This window comes from Aspergillus neoniger (genome assembly GCF_003184625.1).
Source record: "Aspergillus neoniger CBS 115656 unplaced genomic scaffold BO87scaffold_11, whole genome shotgun sequence".
In the NCBI taxonomy this organism is placed as follows: Eukaryota; Fungi; Ascomycota; class Eurotiomycetes; order Eurotiales; family Aspergillaceae; genus Aspergillus; species Aspergillus neoniger.
Window position 1 is genome coordinate 20,826 of NW_020291139.1, and position 17,144 is coordinate 37,969.

The 17,144-nt window shown below is 48.4% G+C and overlaps 7 protein-coding genes across 7 annotated transcripts; 4 read left to right on the forward strand and 3 right to left on the reverse strand.

The window, feature by feature from the left end:
* Positions 1 to 341: 341 nt before the first annotated feature.
* Positions 342 to 4,849, reverse strand: BO87DRAFT_355868 (P-loop containing nucleoside triphosphate hydrolase protein; the record flags this gene model as incomplete). The annotated part of the gene is made up of 5 exons (XM_025621351.1): positions 342 to 2,106; positions 2,203 to 3,154; positions 3,225 to 3,738; positions 3,811 to 4,036; positions 4,092 to 4,849. 5 exons carry the CDS (start codon positions 4,847 to 4,849, stop codon positions 342 to 344), a joined length of 4,215 nt encoding a protein of 1,404 aa, XP_025481077.1.
* Positions 4,850 to 5,914: 1,065 nt separating this feature from the next.
* BO87DRAFT_414762 (uncharacterized protein) lies at positions 5,915 to 6,588 on the forward strand (the record flags this gene model as incomplete). The annotated part of the gene is made up of 3 exons (XM_025626647.1): positions 5,915 to 6,037; positions 6,128 to 6,317; positions 6,386 to 6,588. Exons 2-3 carry the CDS (start codon positions 6,164 to 6,166, stop codon positions 6,586 to 6,588), a joined length of 357 nt encoding a protein of 118 aa, XP_025481078.1. The 5' UTR covers positions 5,915 to 6,037; positions 6,128 to 6,163.
* Positions 6,589 to 6,915: 327 nt separating this feature from the next.
* BO87DRAFT_457790 (uncharacterized protein) lies at positions 6,916 to 8,869 on the reverse strand (the record flags this gene model as incomplete). The annotated part of the gene is made up of 2 exons (XM_025628831.1): positions 8,588 to 8,869; positions 6,916 to 7,027 (listed from the first exon to the last, which is right to left on the reverse strand). Exons 1-2 carry the CDS (start codon positions 8,797 to 8,799, stop codon positions 6,916 to 6,918), a joined length of 324 nt encoding a protein of 107 aa, XP_025481079.1. The 5' UTR covers positions 8,800 to 8,869.
* A 972-nt stretch (positions 8,870 to 9,841) lies between these two features.
* BO87DRAFT_433306 (uncharacterized protein) lies at positions 9,842 to 11,100 on the forward strand (the record flags this gene model as incomplete). The annotated part of the gene is made up of 2 exons (XM_025627652.1): positions 9,842 to 9,981; positions 10,047 to 11,100. 2 exons carry the CDS (start codon positions 9,842 to 9,844, stop codon positions 11,098 to 11,100), a joined length of 1,194 nt encoding a protein of 397 aa, XP_025481080.1.
* Positions 11,101 to 12,091: 991 nt separating this feature from the next.
* BO87DRAFT_395676 (uncharacterized protein) lies at positions 12,092 to 13,226 on the forward strand (the record flags this gene model as incomplete). The annotated part of the gene is made up of 4 exons (XM_025625198.1): positions 12,092 to 12,117; positions 12,172 to 12,284; positions 12,418 to 13,040; positions 13,086 to 13,226. 4 exons carry the CDS (start codon positions 12,092 to 12,094, stop codon positions 13,224 to 13,226), a joined length of 903 nt encoding a protein of 300 aa, XP_025481081.1.
* A 359-nt stretch (positions 13,227 to 13,585) lies between these two features.
* Positions 13,586 to 14,425, reverse strand: BO87DRAFT_414764 (hydrophobic surface binding protein A; the record flags this gene model as incomplete). The annotated part of the gene is made up of 3 exons (XM_025626648.1): positions 13,586 to 13,895; positions 13,956 to 14,234; positions 14,414 to 14,425. 3 exons carry the CDS (start codon positions 14,423 to 14,425, stop codon positions 13,734 to 13,736), a joined length of 453 nt encoding a protein of 150 aa, XP_025481082.1. The 3' UTR covers positions 13,586 to 13,733.
* Positions 14,426 to 14,751: 326 nt separating this feature from the next.
* Positions 14,752 to 16,634, forward strand: BO87DRAFT_305166 (MFS general substrate transporter; the record flags this gene model as incomplete). The annotated part of the gene is made up of 5 exons (XM_025619309.1): positions 14,752 to 14,920; positions 14,980 to 15,310; positions 15,373 to 15,711; positions 15,777 to 16,141; positions 16,261 to 16,634. 5 exons carry the CDS (start codon positions 14,752 to 14,754, stop codon positions 16,632 to 16,634), a joined length of 1,578 nt encoding a protein of 525 aa, XP_025481083.1.
* Positions 16,635 to 17,144: the final 510 nt, after the last annotated feature.

A 17,144-nucleotide genomic window follows, 5' to 3' on the forward strand; every position in this document is an offset into this window, starting at 1 on the left:
CAGTGAGTGGTCATGATGATATGTGATAATGTGATACGTATTCAACTGAGGTAGTCGAAAAGAAAAAACCATGTCAAGCTTGGAGCTGAGGAACTCGATCGATGCATGAAGTCACTGACGTGATTCGCCGACATTCTCACGATTGTGATCTTGGAATGATCTACCATGATTAATCATGAAAGCCTAAATGGATATTCAGCCGAACGACAGCCTTCCAACCTATGTATACACAGGATACAATTATTGTGGTATCAGCACAGTTCTGCTTTATCTGAAACACACGCTTCCTCTCCCTGATGTGAAAGTGCAAGCATATGCCACCGATATACACTATGATATTATCACTGCTCGTCCCATAGCTCCTTGAACAGACTAGGCCTACTGAGCAGCTCTGCTGGCCCCCCAGTTTCCGCAATACAGCCATCCTGCATAATCAAAACTTGATCAAAACCCCGAATACATCTCAATCGATGCGTCACTGCAATCACGGTCGAATTCTTGAAATGATCCTTTATAATATGAAACATCAACCGCTCCGTGTCATTATCAACATTGCCGCTGAGTTCGTCGAGAACAAGTATCTTTGTTCTAGCCTGGAGAAGAAGAGCTCTTGCCAGACTCAAAAGTTGGCACTGGCCACGCGAAAAGGTCCCGGCATTCACTTGGAGATCAAGAGAATAAGGTCTGCAGGTACGTGGATCTTCTCCTAGGCCTACTGTATCCAGAGCGGAGAGTATGGCGTCATCGGGGAACCGCTCACCGAAATCAAGATTGGAGCGAAGTGTTCCTGGCAATATGAAAGACTCTTGAGGAATCACAGTAATCCCAGCTCGTAGACTGCGACAAGAGATGTCGCGCAGATTGATATCGTCAATGGAAACAGAACCAGATGTGGTATCAAGAAGCCGGAAAAGAAGAAGGACGAGAGAGCTCTTGCCACTCCCACTCCGACCACAAATTGCTACCTTGGCACTTGGATGAATGGTCAGAGTAATGTCGCGAAGTATGCACTTATGTGGGCTTTGTTGCCCCCCATAGCCTGCATAGACATGTTCGAATCTGATCGATCCACGAGATGGCCAGTCCTCGCAAGGCGTTTGATAAACATCCACACCTTGGGCATCTTCTTCCGGAAGAGACTCTTCAAAACTCTTAACACGAACGATCGCACCGAGGGTGGTCTCCAACTGTGTCCAGGAGGTGATAAGATATGACAAGCTGCTGCTGAAGCCTATGATGTTGAGAAGAGAAACTGCAATCGCACCGGTATCAGTTGATGAGCCTAATGTCACCGCCACCGTGACCACAACAATGGCCAATCCAGCTGCCGCAATATCCAGCACGAAATTCAACCATCGCTGTATGCAGAAGAACGCATAATAAGGCTGGATTGCCCTGTCGGTCAATTGACGGCAGCGTGTCGCCCATGTCTCTTGCCACCCGAATGTACGGATTGTGTCTGTACCTGCAGCAGTTTCAAGGAAATGGGTATAGAGGGGGCTCTGTGCTTCTAATTCCAGTAGTCGCAGCTGACGTGAAGTGCGCAGGTAGAAGTTCTGTAAGGCATAGAACATGGCGATTAGAAATGGTACGGCAATAGCGATATATTTGTTTCCTGCAGCTATAAGCATGACCTCGGCGATCAGCGTTCCTGCACCGAAAATGGTCATGAGAAGGGCGCCGGACAACTGGTTGTCGATTTGAGAAAGGTCTTGGCTGAACCTGTTGAGAATCGTTCCGCTGTCGTGTGTGGTAAAAAAAGAGTATGGCGCATTCATTGTGGCAGTTAACAATTGGCGATGTAACCGGCGGGAGCTTTTCGTGACTAGGAAGATAATGAGGTAGGTGATACTGAGGACGGTGCCAATCAGCTGGATAACAGCGCAGACTCCGTACACACCCAAGTAGGTGCCGAGGGAATAATTGAAGTCGTGGTTGGACCAGTACTGAAGCCATACAGTAGGAAACTTCGACCCAAATACCTGTATGACTATTAGGCACAAGAAGGAAAAGGAAGATTTCCAGCCCATAGATTTCATGTAGTACTGATAGACTGAGAAATCGCCAAGTCGGCGTGGCAGATCCTGACGGGATTCTATCAGGTTGCTGTCCGTCCCCGTGATCGCAGAATGTCGTGCATTGGTAGAAATGGGTTCAGGGTCACTTTTTCCGGGGGCAATCTTTGCAGAAGGTATTTCAGACGAGCTTCCACCTCTGACGATGCCATTATCTATGACCAAAACAGCATCGGGCGAGTAAATGCGCTCTGGATCACTGCATGCGAGAATGACCGCGACTTTGTGCCTCTTGCATAAGCCTTGGGGACCAAAAGCGCGAACAGATACCTTTTTGGCAGTGATAATGTCCAAAGCACTGAGTACATCATCCATGATTAGGAGCTTTCTGCGCGAATAAATTGCCCGTGCAATAGCCACACGTTGCCTTTGGCCACCACTTAGAGCAGTCCCGCTAGAGCCAACGCACGTCCTGTCTCCTTCGGAAAGGATTGCAATATCTTCGTCGAGTGCAGTGGCATGAATGACAGCTTTATACCATTCTTCGTCACAAGAAAAAGGACCGATAACAAGCTCTCTGATCGAGACATTTGGCAACCATGGTTCTTGTGCACAATAAGCCATTCCTACATTTTCCGGGTGGGAACCAGCAATTCGAGGTACTGCCCCTATGATTCCTTTGAGTAACGACGACTTCCCGGAGCCAGTAGGCCCGGCGACGATCGTCAATGTAGAGTGATTTAGCACGATGTTTACTCCCGTCAAAATCGGTGTTGTAGTGTCTGCGTATTGGAAACTCGCATTTTGTAACGATAGACACCTCCCTCTTATTGGGAGGGCCTCGAGTTGATATTCGCTTCCTGAAACCACTCTATCCATCGTATGAAGTTCGTCGCTATTGTAGGACATTCTGGATGCTTCTACCTCTGGTAGTAGAAGGTAGTCTTGAATCCGCCTGAAGCAGCCTAGGGCAACCCCTACTTGAGTGATGCCATGGACAAAGACTTGAATGGGCTGAGTAACCAGAGCAATCAAGGCGAGAACGGTGAAAGCGTTTGTTGATGTAATCACATCGCTTCCGGAAAGCATTGTGAAAACCGTGAAAGTCAAAATGGGCCCAGCAATTTGCGGTATATTAGCTAGAAGGAGAGATAAGCAAATGATCACATGTGTGAAGAGGCGACGGAGGTGGAGGGATAGGGGATGTACCGACGACGTTTCTCCACATGAGAAGCATCCGAGCCCCCTGAGCGCGTTGAAGCTCGGCGTCGCGTAGGTCGCATATCCGTCCCTGGACGAAACTGGATATACCGAGCATCTTAATACCCCTGATTGAGCCAATGACTGACGCAGTAGCTGCTATGCGCTTCTGAACAGCCTGATTCCATATCCTCTGGCGTGAGGGTGAATGAGCGGCCACGATATAGCTGAGTGAGACTGCTGCCAGTGTACACCCAACTGATGCCAAGCATGCCCATTTCGCTTGCCTTTCCAGAAAATATATGGCCAGACCGACCTCGATTGGAGACGCGAATAGAGCGTCTAGACGCATAAAGTTATTGCAGATACTTTCAGTGTCGGTACTCATCAATGTTAAGGCAGCTGAGTTATTGACCGTTGCGGTATCCAGACGTTGCGTCTTGTCGTAAAGCGCAATCACTAGCATGCTTCGTATCATAGTAATGGCGCGATTTAGGCCATGCATATAGAGCGATGTTGTTACCTAAACTTAGAACATTTTGTCAGCTTTCTTTTCCGTTCCTAGGTGTCATAATTGTTCAAAAGTGGAGCATACCGCTGTGCCCACATATATTAGGACTGTGGCTCCAACAAGGGCACCTCCAACACCGCGGTCTCCAGAGTTGACTGAGAGGTATTCGATCACACGGTTCAGCAATAACGGCTGGGAAATTTTCAAGCCTATCAGGCCGATTCGAGGTATTGCTGTCCATAGCAAAGTGCGTCGAACGCAAGACAAAATCGCCAGCAGTAGCTTATGTTGGCTTCCATGAGGATCCATCCTTCCTGCATAGAACGATAGTCAGTATGAACAATAAAGTATCCAGGCTATATCACATACTGGAGGCCCATTTTGCTCTGAAATTTGCTTGCAGATTCTCGGCTGCGAGGTCTGGGTCGATAGGAAAGAGATGGTTCGGACTTAACAAGCCGCGTGCCCCGCGGGCCAGCAGGGGGTTCACCCACCAAAAGACGACTCGATTTAGCATGTTTCCCAATACTTCTGGGGGATAGGCAGCAAATGGGGCTTTCAAAGTCGTTTTCTTTTCTTGTAGTTCGGCGACGAGTAATAAAAACCGAATGCCCAGCGCTGCAGTAAAGGTCCCAGCAATTGTAGGAGTATTCCGTAGCCATAATGTTCGAGCCTGGACCCCATCAAATAGCGTACTGAACATGAGGTAGGAGCAAAGCAGATGGGAAGGGGAGATAGATCGGACGTGCTCATTCCAAGAAAGCACTGGAATGCAAAGTGAGCAGGTCAAAGACAGGCAGACCGATGCCATGGTAGCTTCATTCTGGTATTGTGGGACCATTGCCCAGAGAACAAGCAAGGCAAGTTGGTTACAGACTAAGCTAATACCCAGGGTTACTTTAACCAGGATTGAGACCCTGGCATACTTGTTCGATGCCACTCGAATTTTCCCTGACTGCGGTAGGAGCTGTAGGAGTCTCCAAGCCAGCGACAGAATGAAACAGGCTGAAGGAATGATGCTAAACACCACCTGTTCAAAAAGAAGTGTGAAGTCCAAGTATCGACATCCATGAATGGAAGGCCCGAAGGTCCGATCAGCTGCTGGGCTGCACAGGGTCTCCATACCGTTAGGGGATGAAGTAACGATGCTGTAGGAATACCGGCCATTTGCTTCAGGATGAGCCGCTGAAGCGCAGATTAAGCAAATGGGCACCACAAGCATTCGGATAAGTTAAGCGGAGCATAGCCCCGCGTAGCTGATAGAAGGGTAGCATCAGCTGTCCTTGCGCTAATATATGAGGCGTATCCTGCATTACTAGTTGCATGCAGAACACCAGCAAATTCTTATCAGGCCACTGTTCCACCAATGAAAGAAAACGGTGGAAAAGCGGAGTCCGAATGACTGATAAGCGTAGCCCAACCTTCTGGGATCATTAGCACCGTCGGTGGTCGAAGCTCAGTTCTGGCCAAGAAATCGTTTCGACGTTCCTCTCAAATTCGGATCATTACAATTCCCACCTTACCGCCGTCCTCTTCCCATCTTCAAATACTGCCTAGCAAATACTCTGGTTTGACCCAGGTCAGCCAGGTCAGCCTCCACGTTTACCGCAATTAATAGTCAAGATGACCTCGCCAACACTTCATACATGATTGATAAATGGATTGTTAGTACATTTTGGGCCCCACAGTATATATCTTATCTGCCATACTGTGACATGTGACTATATGCCAATAGGAAGGGGAACACTAAGGCTGATGCGCTATGAACTGTGTCTCAAACTAATAATTAGAAGCAAGCAATTGCTTGACAGGGGTAGTTACCGATACACAGCAAGTCGCGCCGTCCTGTTAAACGGACGTGGTTCGGCCAATTGAGCTCCGGCCTCATTCGAGGGGCTTTAGGCGCCTCCAGGGTTGCGAAGGGTCATATAATATGCGGCTATCCTCCTGGTTCCCCATAGACTTTAAACTTGTTAATTCTATGATTTGAGTGACTTTAAAATGGAGAATTATGCTGAACGAAGAAGAATACAAAACCTCAATGCACAGCGAAAATGGCGTGAGTTCGCCGGGTGTCCCAAGCCCATTGTCATGACACCTGCTAATTGCCCGCTCAGGAGAAAGGAAAAAGGGCAGTATTAACCGCAGTTCAAGCACTCCGCGTATTCAAGATTCCGGATATTGCGCCCAGGAAGTCTCGGTTCATTCTTGTGAGGGCCAGCAACGCGAAAGAGATCGAGCGCTGGTGCAGGGTTCTTTTATCTCGTATAATGCTATTGACGCTGCCAAGAATACACCGTGTGAGCCTAGTGTAAGATCCTTGGTATCACCGGTCCTAGGCCCTTGCGTGGGAAGCCGGATTGGTATGTCGTCTGCCGCACGCTGATGAATTCATTTTCAGGGAAATCGATGCTCCATCCCGTCAGATGTGCCATTTATGTCTTCCGAGCCAACAATAGCTAAAGTCCCGGGAAAGAGTGGAATGGACGGTCTCGGTATTCAAGGAAACACAAACCAGGCCCTCGTTAACTGGGAGAACCTGGTGACAGATTTCGATGGGAGTAACGCACCAAGCGCGATACACATACAGCGTAAGTGATGTCAACATCAGTCCCTGTTTGTAATATATAAGGACCGCCTTTGACCATCGTTGTCCCAGATGCATCTGACTTAGAGTCAATGGAGCGGGCAATCGGAATTCTCCAGAAGCAGAGGCAGACCTTAAACCAAAGGGCGGAAGAAATATTTTCAGAGGTAATGGATCTGTACAAATATGGAGTCCTACTTGAACTGTTCCAGGAAGATCATACCTTCCTGCATCAACTTGCAGCTACTAAACAGCATTTTCAATGTCTCACCTAGAATTAGAGTTATGGATGGCATTTCGTTAACAGGATTGTTTTCTTTGAATCCTTCGACTGCACCATGCGTTTTTACGGCCAATCAAACAAATCTGCGACGTCATATTTAATGAAATGTAACAGGTAAATCTGTAAGGTTATGACTAAATGCACTACGAATGCCAAAACATCGATCAGCTCAGTAGCTAGACAGGAACAAGTACCATCACGACTAGATGGTCCGTATACCAGTCGGGTGGATCGGATGACCAATGGAGATCGCCATCCATCGCCGGGCCCATGGACGGTCCCAGCACCTCCTTAATGAAGTTCGGGACCTTAGCAAGTCCTAGGGAATTACATCCTGCAATGTCTGGAAAAGCGGCTGATAAGGGAATAGAAGGACGGCGATGGTCAGAGCCTGGGCCACCTCCAGGACGGCGGGGAAAGCATCGAATAGTCTGTTACAGAATCAACTGCAGGACCCAAATGATTGGTTAAACAGAAAGGTATGGTTTCTGGGCCAGCTTTATTACGCATTTTTGGGGTCTTCGGGCACCGGTAGAAGCACTCTGGTCTGTATGTCTGTGTTCCCACCGAGCTGGGCATTCTCGGTCACAACGTTCCATTGCAATCCCCTCCATTAGAAATAGCCCACCTATTTATGATGTAGTCCATTCAATCCTACAAAGGCTCCCCAATTTTCAATTCCAAGGCTTTGTTATGAAACCCAGCATTAGGACTCGTCGGGCATGCCCCTCATATGGTGTGTTCACACTTAACACCCCCAAGGACTTGACCCGGTCGATCCACCACCGATGCAAGCTGACAGCCATCCATACTATGATCGAGAAAGCCTTTGCCTCAGAGACTGAGTGGCTGCATCATGTTTTGGAGACCTCACAAATTATGTGCAAGATGTGCCGGCACCCGCGCTCCGGATCCTCGTAATCTTCCGACCGTACCAGCCATGGGTGTTTGAAAACTGCATTGTGTTGGAGTTAGAGAATGCTCAATACTTTTCCCGCAAGTATCTTAGCTCTAATGAGACACAGGCCCCATCGAAGTGCTGGAAGCTTCCCACCCCCGCGGTGCCCTAAAAAAGGTAGATATGGCGGTGCGAAACTACCACTTAAGCGCCTTGAGGAAAGTTGATGCTGTGACACTCAGCCTGCATTGCTTGACTTCAAGGCCGATGTTGACAGTGTCAGAATTAACTATAACTTATGGACAATAATTCACTGATTCATTCGGTAGGACAAAACTATAGACGAGTACAAGTCCATTGGAAGGAGGAACATACATACAAAATCCCTCAAAACTATCCAATTATTCCTTCGCAAAAAAGGAGACTCGAGATTATTTAAAGACAAAAGATGGTGATACCATACTAGCTGAGCACAAAGAGGTAGAGATAGATTCGCGGGTTAGAGGAAGGCTGATCTCCTGCAATAGCGAATCATAACTAGATATACCACCTACACAGTAAGAGACAGCCAGGACTATCTAGAATCAGCTCGCGAATCACGAAACGCTGGTCGACAGTGGTTACCAAACACGGCCCCCTAGCATTCCCCATAAACACGCACAACCTTCCAACTGTCAGGATTATCAACATCCAAGCACGAAACACTGCCGCCATTCACGCTTGTAAGCAAGTTTCCAGAACAACCGGCATCCTCATAAAGGCACAATTTGAACTCTCCGCCACCATTGAATGTGTACCGAGTGCAACCAGCGGCAGAAACCGACGTGCAGGCATGCGTAGAAGAGCTTCCAGCCGAGGTCTCTCCCCTTCCCCTACAAGCCGTCGATGCAGAGTAGCATTGAAATTCCCACTTGGTTTGCAACATCGTCGAATCTAGGGTGCTGTTGTTGTTGTTATTGTTGTTGCTGTTGTTGTTGTTGTTGCTGCTGCTAACGGTATCGGATGGTAGTTCGGATAGCGGAGAGGCAGAAACGTTGCCGAAAAGGGTACCGGAAACGAAGAGGAGAGAATACATTAGATATCGGACACCAACGCGTAGCCCTCCATGATTGAGTCCGGAGAGTAAAGCCATGACAAGAATAGATCGACAAATTCTTCGACGTCGGTGGTAGGCGCTGCGAAACAGATGCTAAGGCCTTCGCGGGAGGTCTCCTTAACGTCGGGATGAATAGCTCTAAGGGAATCGTAGAGGAAGGCGATGTCGTCGGCGGAAGGGGCTCGCTTGAGTGTCAAAGTAACCTTCATGGTTGCAGAATAGTTCGCTATTACCCTTTAAGTAATGTTGTGGATGGATTCGAAGATTCGAAGACTGGTGTGTTACTGGAGATAATAGAGGTATCAGGCTGTGAGTTGGGCTTCTTTCCTAGAGCAGAGCGGGGCAAAGCTTTTGCCACCTTGATAAAGGGATTATCTAAACAGTTGCCTAGTGCTTATGTCTTGTGAATGCTTAACCTTGATGCTTATTAGATGTACGTACTTGGTATAGTCTAATTCTGATGATCTCACAACTATTCTGCTGGGAAAGAACTTGTCCAAAACATAGGACAACGGCATAATACAATCATGATCTGATTCATTAAAGCCTTATCATCAGGTCCAACAGCTGGGGCAGCAGGATGATACTGTCCTATCTATGCAATGGCGCTTTAGCGTCGCGGCAATATTACTGTGTTGGCCACCCTGATAACTTCACGTGGCCCTCCCCTATCAGCCAACCAAGCGGTCCAGCATATGGTGATCTGAGAACTAGAGATTTCGTACCAGGCGTTATCTGCACTATACTAAGAATCATGAGCATTATCAAAGCACCGTAAGCACCGTAAGCACCGTAAGCACCATAAGCACCGTAAGCACCATAAGCACCGTAAGCACCATAAGCACTAGGATATCTTATAGTCCCCTCTGATTATGCGGCTGCATCTTGTGACATCAATGTAAATGCTGATAGCTGAAATCCAGATAGACCTACGTCCTTCATCCTGATTTCTTTGCATTCCTCCTTGTCCGATTCATCGGAAACCCGTGATAACAAGGATTCAAGCACATGCGCGATATGCGGAAGCACCACTGAGGATTCACGAAGGAATGCATAGTCTCACCACAATTACGTGCGGTGTCCTAAGGGTCGCTGAGACTTCTTGAGCGCTGTCCAAGCCTAGTTGAGGCATATAAAGCTCAATGTGGCCCCGGTCTTCAACACCGTCATCCACAGTGACATCAACCCAATTCATCCACTTCTCTCAACTTGACTTATTGACCAAAGGACTTCCTCAATCCACCATCAATTATGGCTGCCCCCGCTGTTATGCAACCTTACCATGTGGCGCAGTATGATCATCGCGCATTCGATACCTTGATGGATGTTGACGAATCCGCCTACTACTTCGAGTCGCTTACCGGCTACGAACACCTGCGTTCCGGGCTTAGGTAAAGTGGAGCCCTCCTCCTCGCATAGAGGTTCCACGAAATAAACCGTACTAACTCAAAAGAAGAGACATTTTCATGCGCCATGGCGTGGATGATAAGCTCGCCGTCGCGTTACTTCATCGTCACTTCGAGTTGGCCTCGAATGAAAAGCTCGTGGAACTTGGACCGGTGTCTTCACCGTGGCCGATTGCTAGTCATGACGACTCTGTGTTAGGGGGTAGTATCCTCCCACACACCTGGCGAGTGTTCGAGAATGAACTCCATCCGCTTGAGTTTCGTTTTGTTGCCAAGCACGAACTACAGGATGCCAAACAGGTCCAGTTCACACGCGCCTTCTTTGAAGACTTTCGTCAATACGTGACAGCAAACGGTCTGGAAGGCGTCATTGGGATAACGCAGATCAACCACGGAGATGATGACGGCGAGAGTGATGTTCAGCTCATGGAGGTCACCCATGGCCGGAGTTCGGTTATGGTTCCTGCCATTCCTACAAGTGAAGCTCCCGGCCCTTTCTTCCAAACAGTCTGGTCCTTTGTCGAGAAGCAAACCTCGAAGCCGGACACGGATGGCTTCAAGGCCCGTCACGGCATTTGCTACAAAGCACAGTCCACAGATGTTTCTGCTCCCAGCCCCGCCGACTCTCTCAGTGATGGGGTCCAGGCTCGCCACGGCATCTGCTACAAAGCACAGTCCGCAGATGCTTCTGCTCCCAGCCCCGCCGACTCTCTCAGTGATGGGGTCCAGACTCGCCACGGCATTTGCTACAAAGCACAGTCCACAGATTCTCCCAGCCCCGCTGACACTCTCAGTGATGGGGTCAAGGCTCGTCACGGCATTTGCTACAAAGCCAACTCCAAAGAGGCTTCCAACAATGGTTCCATTGACACTCTTAAGGATGGCATCCAAACCCGCCATGGAATCTGCTACAAAGCGCAGTCCGCAGACGCTTCCAACAATGGTTCCTTTAATACTCTTGATGATGGCATCCAGACCCGCCACGGAATCTGCTACAAAGCCAACTCCAAAGACGCTTCCAACAAAGGTTCCATTGACACTCTTAAGGATGGCATCCAGACCCGCCACGGAATCTGCTACAAGAGCATGCCAATCGGTGTTTAAGCGTTCATAATCGGTAATCTGGAGCCAGCTTTGGAATTAATCGCCCATGAGGATGATCTTTCTATCGGCCGTGTTAAGAAGAACTGCTTGCTTATCATTCCACTTATGCTAAAGCGAACAGAGCCATGGATATGAAGATGGTATAGGAACATGCATTGCCGTTTTTGCTTGTAAAGCTTTACATCATATTCTGAGAGTAATATCACTGCTTGCTTCCGCTCCTTGAACTTGGAGACCGTAAACTAAAGTCAGTATGAGCAGTAGCTGGCGTATAATTACGATAAGGTCCTCCCTATATATGTTGCTTCAACTCGAGAGCGCGATCTACAATATCTTCTTATTCTATTCTGGTAAATACTCAGTCCGTTAGTTTTATATAATTTCAGAATCTTATATTGACTTTTGCTGCTGATATTTTCTCTGTCAACAAGATAAATTCTTTTCTATACAGAGTTGTATATCTGTTTTTTCATGAAACAATATGAGGATACTATTTATTATTTATTACTATAGCTACTATCCGCAACCAGCTAGAAGAATAGAAAGAATGAAGCCTAGATTAAATAGGAGATTTACAGTACAATTATTTAGTATTAAAAGTAACTTTCTTATTTCTTAAGAATAGTTAAAATATCAACTTCTAGCTCTGTACCATATTCCTGGTTGTTTGATATAATATATAATAACTGCAGACTATATAATCTTCTAGAAAAGGAACAATTGCTATATACTGTATAAATCTCAAGTTACATTTATTTTTTTTTATTTTTTTTTATTTTTTTTTTTTTTTTTCTCTTGCTCACATGGAAGTGGTGGTGTTTCGGGCCCTTTAATACACGCCGATTGGGCCGGAGAGACCCCGGCCGACCGGCGACTCCTCAATGCCGCTATGTCTGAACTATATGTAATGATTTTACCTACCGAAGAATAAAGCTTGCCTAATCTTCTCATCCTCATTGATTTGCAATCTTCCGCATTGTATTCAGACGAGATGAAGATGCTCTGTTTGCACCCGTGGTACATTGTGCATCCATTCTCTGGGAGTGTACATCCGCTAAATCCTGGGCTTAGGGGTGCATCTGCCGAGATATTCGAGAAGCAAATGTCTCTAATCTGTGCCATGATCGGCGAGTCCCACGAATATGTCTTTCTCGATGGTCCCGTATCATGTGGGCCCGCAAAAGGTACGTCGTAGTCAGTTACCAGACTCCGGCCCGGCTGTCCTCGGGCCCGTAGGGTACAATCGCTCGTTTACCATATCTGCACAAGTTACGTACGAGATGCTCACTGCCTTGCCTCTATTATTCTTCACCATAGAAATCCCCCCAAACTTGCCGGGCCCTTTCTATAATTGGTACGAGGGGCTATCCTCGTCGCAGGTGAGAGACGCGCATGATTTCGTCAAGGACGTTATTGAAGACGATGGCCCCTTTGACGGAGTCATTGGCTTTAGCCAGGGAGCGTCGCTCGCCCTCTCTATCCTCTACCACCATGAGATATGTCATCCCGACCGTCCACCGCCGTTTCGCTTTGCCATCTTCTTCTGCGCCGTGCTCTCTATTTCGCCCGATTCAATGTTGAACGCGGACATTGTTGCCAAGTACTCCCGGTACTACAAACAGGTGAACCACGATGAAGAGATTGAGAAAGATGAGACAAGAACGGAGGAGCTCCAGCGAGGAGGTTTTCTCCAGGGCAATAATAGAGCTGCCGTGACGCAAAAGCTATCGCGTCTCAAGAACCACCGCGCAATTCTACTACTCCCAGGCCAAAAGGCAGCGCTGGTAAAGGAGCTATTAGCACTCGTTCGCCAGCTGGTGGACAACAGCGCAGAGCACGACCATGCAGCGAGAACGCAATGGAATACTTGCGGCGGGATGGAGGGCTTCCCGCGCGTGTATCACCCCATGGTTAATATGCAGCGAATATCCATTCCGACGGTCCACATCATTGGCCGGTCAGACCCGCTGCGGCCGCATAGTTAGTTGCAGGCGAGGCTTTGCAATAAGAAATTGACTCGCGTTGTGGAGTTTGAGGGCGTGCATAAGGTGCCTCATCGGGTTAATGACGTGCAGGCGGTGCTCAGGGCTGTTGAGTGGGCTATGCGGATGGCGCAGATGCAGTGACATTTGATCAACTGGAATATATACGAATATTTTCATATAATCTGCTCTGTACGTAGTGCCTTGTGAGTGATATCTTCAACTCTGCTGATGAGTACCGAGATAGAGGCGGTATCTATCAAATATTTCGTGATGGATGGTCCACAGGCGGGAATATGTGGGAATGGCGGTATATCTCCCAATAGGGAGGAGATTTGGTTTATTGAACATTGACCCTCGGGCGACAGCTTTGCATTCGGGCTTGCTGAGATTCATTTTATTGGGGGTTTCAAGGCAGAATTAATGATTCGTGGCTTAATGCAACTACGCCAACTTGGTCAATAAAGTATGTCAGTGGAGCTAGTACCTCACTTGAATTCTGTACTTATGTCTCTAGCTACATGGCAAGCTCCACTGTTGAAGCTTGTGTAAACACATCCTAAGACTGCAGTGCGAATTTCCATCTCTCCTAGGCTAAACCCATCGAATTCGATGCCATTTCCTTTGGTAAAAGGCTGTAGTTGGACTGGACTACACTGCATCAACCTCCACAATCACTGACGCAATGGTAGCCTTGTCCGTAGTGATGACCTTCGTTTGGATTTCTGTGGAGACTACAGTGGTAAATCCTTGAAGGGACTGGAGATTTGCCTTCACAAAACTGACAATTCCGGCAGAGGTGAAGCCAGGCTTCTATGTCATCTGTCAGTTATCAAACCTACTCAATGTTCTAGAAGCAAGTGAAGAACGCACATCATCAACCAATCTGTCAAGATTGGCAAGAATATCCGGCTTGAGTGCCGTCACAGAGTTTGTGACTCTTGTGCTGCTCGCAGGATCAAACGTGCTAGAGGCGACGACATCGACATCGTTGATGGCTTGGCTCAAACCATCCTGCGGGTAGATCTCGGCATAATCAACGTCGACAGCTCTGTTCAAGGTTCCGTCGAAGCCATCGAGCGGGGCGCTGAGGGCGGCGATGTCGATTTTTATTCCGTACAAGTCGATGAGAATTGTGGCTGCATCGATGCTCTAGCCATTTGGGGTACGCAAGTAGGGCTGTCCCCCAATTGGCCAAATGCTAAACTAGATTGTATGAGGATAGCCTGGCACCTGACACAGTCACGCCGGGCAGCCCACACTAGCAAGGGTCCATCGCCGCAGCTGACACCTGGCCGAAGAAAGTCGCCGGTTGGCTTTCTTCCCCTCACGACAGCGTCCATCACTGCTGCGTGTTAGTGAGAGGGGTATCCCTGTCATTGAGTTTAGCAGTCTAAGCACTTAAGCATGGTTGAGGGCTTGTCTAGGCACCATCTTTTTGCCAGCCATAATATATCGTCCACTGTTCAGATGCGCCTGTATCCATCTGCGTCGTTCCTTCTACACCGTTGCACCGTCTGCTTGGGTAATCATTATGGGTTCTGAGGTGGCCACGGCTACCGGCGAAGATGTGTCTCCATCCTTTGAAATTCCGCGCCCGACAATTGCAACATGGAGGCTGGTGATTATTCTTCTTTGGTGAGACCACAAGAGAGGCTTCGCCCGCGCCATGAGTGACGGAGTACTGACGATGAATTCCCGCAGCATTGCCATCGGACTGTTCTTGTCTTTGATGGATACCACCATAATTTCGACAATGCTATACACGATTTCCGACGAATTCGATGGATTCAAAACCTGCTCGTGGATCGTCCTGGCGTACACCCTGTCCTATGTTGGTGAATATTCACCTCTTGCTTTGCTCTGCCCAAGACACCTTCAATTAATACTATTTCAGGATGCGCCGTATTCATGGCAAGATTATCTGATGTCATTGGCCGGAAATTCCTCCTCTGCATGTGCTTACTGATCTTCCTCGGCGCGTCGATGGGATGTGCAGCGTCCAAAAATATGAGCCAGCTCATCGGCTTCCGTGCGATGCAGGGAATCGGCGGATCGGGGCTGTACGCGATGGCCATGATTATCTATCCCGAGATCAGCCCCCCTCCTTTACTCCCCGCAATATCTGGCATCATCGGCGTGGTTGTCGCCCTTGCTGGGATTAGCGGGCCGTTGATCGGGGGCGCCCTGACGAGCTATCGTACCTGGCGCTGGGGATTCTGGATAAAGTATGTCCTTGCAACAGCTCAAGAGATGCAGATGAAGAAAATTGTCTAATCACGTTGTCTAGCGGCCCATGTGCGTTTGTTCCTTTGGTCACCCTCCTACTCGTGTGGCCCAACGATTTCCATTTCGCGAAGAATGTTCGTTTCCGACATCTTGACTATCTCGGCGCACTTCTCATACTTGTCGGATCTGTCCTGTTCGTCTTCATCTTGAATGAAGCAGCCATCAGAGCCTATGCGTGGAACAGCGCCCCCGTGATTATCGTCCTCATCATCTCCACACTGTCTTGGGGAGCGCTCGTCTACTGGCAGTGGGTCATCTTGTCCAAACCGAAATTCAAGCAGATTCGGCCTCAATTGCCGTTCCGGCTACTGTCTAGCCGTGTCATGGTCGCCGGCTTTGTGTGAGTTTCTTTGGAAGCGATCCCCCGATAATTTAAGCAGCACCCCACTGACGGGCCCGCAACAGGAGCACCATCCTGACCGGATTTGTCATGCTTTTGGTCATCGTCAACATCCCCCTGCGCGCGCAGATTGTCAACCTGAAGGACGCGGTCGCATCTGGAATTCTGCTCCTCCCGTTGATGGCAGGCACAGCCGTCGGCTCTGCGATCGGGGGGGCTGCGTCTGCGAAGAGAAACAATGCCTTCTGGACGCTGAACCTGGCGAGCATTTTCATGGTAATCGGAAGTGCCTTGCTCTCGACTCTGACGGACTCGGTAGACCCTGCACCGAGGCAGTGGGGATTCGAAGCGATCCTGGGCTTTGGCATCGGGTTGAGTCTCTCTACAATTACATTTCTTACGACGATGCAGGTTGAGTTTCAGGATCATGGTACGAATGTTCCTGTTCTTTTCTTCCAATGCGTATATCGGCTGCGGTATTCAAACAAGTATTCCTCGATACTCGTCCAAAATTCAAGAAATGAAAACTAACTTTTACCCGCTTCACAGCCGTCGCCCAAGGTATCGTCGCCCAACTGCGCATTTTCGGCGGAAGCATCGGCATCGCCTCGGGCTTCATCGTCTTCAACTCTAACGTCCAGCACACGCTCGCCGGCGTTCTCACACCCGAGCAACTGGATGAATTCTACCGGACCCCCGCCGCGATCTATCGGCTCCCCGTGCGTCAGCAGCTTGTCGTTCGCCAGGTTTACGTTAGCACGTTCAGTACCGACATGCGAATCTGTGCGGGTATCGCGGCAGCGTGCCTCGTTGCGACGCTGTGCACGTATCAGCGGAAGCCGCAGTCAATTAAGCAGCGGCTTGCAGATTTAGAGAAGGCGTATGCAAGGACTGAGATGGCTAGGGATGAGAGGGCTGCGTGAAGGGTTAAGGTTGAACGGCAACTAGGGAGCGTGTCCTGCTGTGGATACTAGAGGGGGGGATATAACAAGAATACTGCAAAGGGATGGTAGTTGAAAGGCTTCCACTTGCATCAGGTCGGCAATTGAAGGATTGGTTTTGTCTTTATATTTTTTGTTTCTCATTTGTAGCATGTTGCCACTGAGAATTATGAATATTATATCCTTTCGAGGACGCCCCTGCCAGTACGTTATTAAATTCACATTGTAACAGCGATGACTAAACATGCAAGCATGTATGAATCACGTGAATTACCCAGCAACACATCAGTGTCAGAATAACAATACATATAGAAAACCCGTATAGCCACTGCCTACAACTGAGCTGTAAAGAAGGTCTACAGTTCAACATTCACAAAAAATATCTCATTTTCAATAGATATACCTATCCTTACCTATGTTACTACTAAGATAAACCATTCAGAGAAGAATCGCATTGGAATCCTCTCCGGCATGGATCGGACATCACCGATA